At 56.3% G+C, this 5,459-nt stretch overlaps 1 protein-coding gene across 1 annotated transcript in view; it reads left to right on the plus strand.

The window, feature by feature from the left end:
* The first annotated feature begins 899 nt into the window (after nucleotides 1–899).
* Nucleotides 900–5,459, plus strand: part of TUBG1 (tubulin gamma 1) — a 5,944-nt gene continuing 1,384 nt past the window's right edge. The window contains exons 1-8 of the mRNA XM_045299451.1: nucleotides 900–978; nucleotides 1,277–1,389; nucleotides 1,590–1,757; nucleotides 3,351–3,419; nucleotides 4,263–4,342; nucleotides 4,824–4,950; nucleotides 5,081–5,167; nucleotides 5,264–5,457. Coding sequence (XP_045155386.1) covers nucleotides 930–978; nucleotides 1,277–1,389; nucleotides 1,590–1,757; nucleotides 3,351–3,419; nucleotides 4,263–4,342; nucleotides 4,824–4,950; nucleotides 5,081–5,167; nucleotides 5,264–5,457 — 887 coding nt within the window. The 5' untranslated portion in view covers nucleotides 900–929. The remainder of the gene's footprint in view (nucleotides 979–1,276; nucleotides 1,390–1,589; nucleotides 1,758–3,350; nucleotides 3,420–4,262; nucleotides 4,343–4,823; nucleotides 4,951–5,080; nucleotides 5,168–5,263; nucleotides 5,458–5,459) is intronic.

The raw sequence follows: 5,459 nt of genomic DNA on the forward strand, positions 1-5,459 counted from the left end.
TTTTCAGACAAAGACTTGGTAGCAGGACATTACAAAATTGGCCAGTGAAATCTTTTTTTGTGTGTCATTTTTTAATTGGTACCTAATCCACAGATCATTTGGTTCAATAGAGTGCAATCTTATGAATGGTAGCAAAGCCTTGTCTGATATAATGCTGGAAAATGAGCCCTCTGGCTGGCTGGGGCTCCAAATGAGAGCGGGAAAAGCAGCCTTAGTAACGTAGCTAGACCTTAACGACATGGTTGGAAGCAACCCTTTCAAGACCTCCATTTGTTGAGGTAACCCAACTCAACATGAGAAGAAACAGCTGCGAATGGTCATTAACAATTTGAAACGTAGACTGTATGAAGTGTCAACCTAGGACCGTTGGAAGTCATTAAACATAAAAAGGAACGCGTAACATGGCTAGCCTAACCATTCGAAAACGGAAATGGTCTGCTGGTCATTTTCAATCAGTCATAGAGCCTACTGTTGAGAATCACGTCTCCATCGGCCTGGTCAGTCCGCTCAGGGTAGAACTGCCCTGTTAGGACGCTTTCCACTCCCATAAAGCTGTACAGCCTCTGAAACCCCCAAGGACACTCCTACTCCGACCTGAAGGAGTCAGAATTGGCTCAGCAGCAGGGAGCTTGTTGTTTCGGCAGCCTCACTGTTGAACCGCTGCGCCACCAGGGCCCGAAGGCACCTGCGTGACCGAGCGCCAACGAATAACGAACGACCCGCGGCCGAGCTCAGCTCGCACTGGGAACGGCCCGCCCAGGGGGCGGGGCAAGCTTGGCGCATGCGTGCTGCGGCGAGCGGGCCCCGCGCCGCTCATTGGCCGACGGCGGCGTCACTTACGGCGTCGCGCGCCGCCTGCTCGGCTCGGCGTACGGCGTCGCGCGCGGCTGGTTTGGGGACGGCGGCGGCGGGGCGGGACTCGGAGGACTATGCCGCGGGAAATCATCACCCTGCAGTTGGGCCAGTGTGGCAATCAGAGTGAGCGAGCCTCGGGCCCGGAGCGCGCCCGGCCTTCGAGTCGCGGGCTCGCGTGGGCTCCTGGAGCCCCTTCCCTGCCCAGCCCCTCGCTCCCGGACGGGCGGGACCTCCCTGACTCTGCAGCCAGCTGCCCAGCCCCCGCGGCCTCTCTCTATCCCCGGGGCGGCGGGGCGGGCCCCGGGCCGGACGTAGGGGGGTTTTGAGCCCCGAGCTGCTGTCCCCAGCGCCTACCTGGGACTTGCCCAGACCCAAGTGTCTGCTTTCTTCCCCGCCCCACTTCCCCTCCCCCCTCTCCTAGTTGGGTTCGAGTTCTGGAAACAGCTCTGCGCCGAGCATGGCATCAGCCCCGAGGGCATCGTGGAGGAGTTCGCCACTGAAGGCACAGACCGAAAAGACGTCTTTTTCTACCAGGTGCCCCCAGCGGCTTGGCCAGGGTCCACAGGATGCCGGGACTCCGAGGGGAAGAGCCTGGGCCTGGGCCGCCTGCGGGGCAGAGGGGCCAGGGCCACTGGCTGGCGCAGGGAGGGCGGGCTAAGGCCTCAGTTGGTTGGGGGGTGCAGAACTAGGCAGCCCCCGCTGACTGCCCCTTCACCCCCGCACCACTTTGCCAGGCAGACGATGAGCACTACATCCCCAGGGCGGTGCTGCTGGACCTGGAGCCCCGGGTGATCCACTCCATCCTCAACTCCCCCTATGCCAAGCTCTACAACCCGGAGAACATCTACCTGTCGGAGCATGGCGGCGGCGCGGGCAACAACTGGGCCAGCGGATTCTCCCAGGTCATTTATTGTTCCCTAGGGTTTATGGGGAGCAGTGGTTAAGCGCCTGCAGGGCTGCTAACTGTAAAGACTGGAGATTGAAAAGCATCAGCCGCTCCGCCTTCTGGTTCCATGAGGATTACAGCCTTGGAAATCCTTGGGGAGAATTCTCTTCCCGCACCGGAGTGTAGAAGGGCCCATAGCTCCCTCCCTGCTTGAGGACGGCTAGACTCCCCAGAGAGATGAAACAGATCCTGAGGGCTGGAGGGAGAGGTAGGAAATGATGGATGCAGCAGAGGCAAGCGGCTCAGCTGCCTAGTGCCCTGTCCGGTGTGGTGACCACGGACCCAAGAGTTTCCCCTCTGTCATTGAAACCTTCCCTCAACCCTGCAAGTTGGGGACTGCAGGTCCACAGTCTCTCTTCTCTGCCTTTCCGGAATCCAAAAAGCTTTGAAACCAAAAGGTGGTTCCATACTTCACTTAGCAGCAAACCCAAATCTTAGTGGGGAGAGGCTGTTGGTCGGTTCTCTTCAGCTTCCTCTGCAGAAATGCTAATAGATTTGATTAATGTGTCTCAGACCCTCCTGCCCTTTGGCTGGGACTATCACTCACACATGTGCCCTGTATAACCTTTCTACAATTGGAAATATTCTGAATTACAAAACTGTCCCGGTGGATCTTAGGTAAGGGACTGTGGGTCTGTATCCATAGCTTTAGTTCACAGATGAGGAAACTGAGGCATTGAGCCATCCAGAAACTCATTCAATAGAATAGATCCTCCCTGAAGGTAGTCTTCAAGCCTTAAGTCAAAAATAGCCCCTGAGGGTAGGGGGAAGGGGGGGAGAAAAGGGGGGAAGGGAGGCAGCGGTCAGTGTAAGATAAGAAAATAATAATAATTTATTAGGAGGTCAAGAGGGTGGAAGGAGCAGAGGGAGGGTAAAAAGAGGAGCTGATACCAAGGGCTCAAATAGAATGTAAATGTTTAGAAAATAATGAGGGCAACATATGTACCAATTTGCTTGATACAATTGCTGTATGGATTGTTTTAAGAGCTGTGAGAGCCCCCAATCAAATGAGCTTTATCTGTATATACACATAGCCTCTGAATGCTTCTTAAAACCAAACAGCAGTTTAGCACAGCTAGTGAAGACTGCCTCGACCCTTGTGCTGTTTTGAAATCTATCTGGATGGGATGAAGCTAACCCCAGCAACTCGAAGAGTTAGCTAGGAAACTGAGGGGCCAGTGAGCTGATGTTAGCGGGGGAGGCAGCACTCTGAAGAGCAGGATGGGAATGGTTGATCAGCAGGCAGAGTGTGCGTGTACTGAGCTACACATGCTGAAACAGTTAACTCACGCACGTTCTGTATATATTCTTGACAACAAAAATTATTTTACAACATACAGCTAATATACCAGCCCGGGCAGTCTGGAGGTAGAAGGCCTGCCCTTAACCACCGTACCATCCTGCCTCGATCCAAATTAAAAAGCAGGGCCCCAGTGTTCCAGAAAAGGCCTTTCTTGGGGTGCTATTTGGGGAGCGCAGGGCGGCTGTTCTGAAATCAGCCTCGGGATCCCTGGGTCACATCCCACTCTGACTGTCCCCGTGTCTGCAGGGGGAGAAGATCCACGAGGACATCTTTGACATCATAGACCGGGAGGCGGACGGCAGTGACAGTCTGGAGGTGAGTGTCCCACGAGTGCTGGTGGGAGCCGACACAGGCCAGGCTGGCAACCCTGGTGGTTAGGTGCTGTGGTGTTGGTTGGACCCCGCAGTCCTGCGTGCAACAGCGCGAAGCGAATCGCTGCCCTGTGCGGGGCCAGCCCCGCCAGCGTTGTGTTCCAGTCCATCCTCACAGCACCTGTGTCCAGCCGTCTCATCGGGGCCTTCCTCTTGACTAACCAAGCAGGATGTCCTTCTCCAGGGACTGGTCTCTCCGGACAACCTGTCCAAAGCCTGAGACAGAGTCTCATCCTCCTTGCGTCTAAGGAGCACGCTGGCTGTTCTTCCGAGACAGGTCCGTCTGTTCTCCGCAGTCTCTGTGTCTTCCGTGCTCGTCACTTGCACCACAGTCCAGAGGCTTCGATTCTCTTTGGTCTTTTTTACTCAGAGCCCAACATTCACATGCCCCTGAGGTGGTGGGAAATGCCACGGCTCAGGTCAGCCACACCATGGTCCTCAAAGTGACCCTTGGGCTTTACCCAAATGCAGAGTTCTTTTGGGTCTCGACTGTGGCTTCCATGAGCATCGATTGTCGGATCCAAACGAGAGAAAACTCTTCAGCCGTGTCATTGTTTCCTCCCTTTATCATGATGGTGCTTCTCGGCCCAGTTGTGAGGATTTTTGTTTTCTTCACTAGACATTGTAGAGGCCACCTGTTAAGGGCACACTCCCTACCAAGCCTTGCTGAGACAGGGCAGTTTCCTAGGCTAGATGGAGCAGCAGGATGGGTGGAAGAAAGAAGCCCAGCAGCTGTAAGTTGCCACCAATTTGACCCCCAGACACTGACTGCCCTTTCCCCATGCAGGGCTTTGTACTGTGTCACTCCATCGCTGGGGGGACAGGCTCCGGCCTGGGCTCCTACCTCTTGGAACGACTCAATGACAGGTGAGTCTGCGGGGGTGGGCTGGGGGGAGAGAGGCCTGCAGCCCCCCAGACAGCTTTCCTTCCCGGGCACTTCCCCTTCATGTCGGGAGGAAGGGAAGCCACAAGGCCAAGAACGTGGTCACAATTCAGCAGTGACACAGAGCCTAGCATCTAGGTCCTAGATCTCGGTTCCCAAATAATAGTTGGTTTGCTGCCCTCCTTTTAGGGGGAAAAAAAGACCCAGTGTCCCCCTGCAACTGAAAACTCTTGTGCTATAGCCCACCATCCAGGGTGGAGTGCCTGTATCTGGTTGTGCAGCCCTGTCTGGGTCTTTCCGGCTCTCCCTCCGTGCCCTGGGGGCAGTATTACCCACTTCAGGAATCACCGTCCTAGATGAGGCCCAGGGCGCATTCCCAGGCTGCTCCTGGGAAGTTGTTGGAAGTGCCTCAGGGTTGCCAGCTTCCAGCCTGTTGCCTTGACGTCTCTTTCAACCCCCCACCAGGTACCCCAAGAAGCTGGTGCAGACATACTCGGTGTTCCCCAACCAGGACGAGATGAGCGATGTGGTGGTGCAGCCCTATAACTCACTGCTCACGCTCAAGAGGCTGACCCAGAACGCCGACTGCGTGGTATTTTGAGCCGGCCTGTGCAAGCTATTTCTTGATGGGTCTTTCCCACCAGCAAGCTCGAAGGAAATGCTCGGGCACAGCTCTTTTTCCTCCTGTCCCCAGACGTTTGACACCCTGCCCTGTCCCCCAGGTGGTGCTGGACAACACGGCCCTGAACCGCATCGCCACCGACCGCCTGCACATTCAGAACCCATCCTTCTCCCAGATCAACCAGCTGGTGAGCCCCCCCACCCCCACCCCCTCTGGCTCAGAGCTGGGACCCTCAGGGCTGGGAGGCCACCTGGGATGACAGACGTGACACTCCCGCCCCCAGGTGTCCACCATCATGTCGGCCAGCACCACCACCCTGCGCTATCCCGGCTACATGAACAACGACCTCATCGGCCTCATCGCCTCGCTCATCCCCACACCGAGGCTGCACTTCCTCATGACCGGCTACACCCCCCTGACCACCGACCAGTCCGTAAGGGCAGCCCTCAGAGCCCAGGCTGAACTGGTCCTGGCCTGGC

This window comes from Echinops telfairi, unplaced genomic scaffold, assembly GCF_000313985.2.
Source record: "Echinops telfairi isolate 266 unplaced genomic scaffold, ASM31398v2 ScPeMD7_7458;HRSCAF=8496, whole genome shotgun sequence".
Taxonomy (NCBI): Eukaryota; Metazoa; Chordata; class Mammalia; order Afrosoricida; family Tenrecidae; genus Echinops; species Echinops telfairi.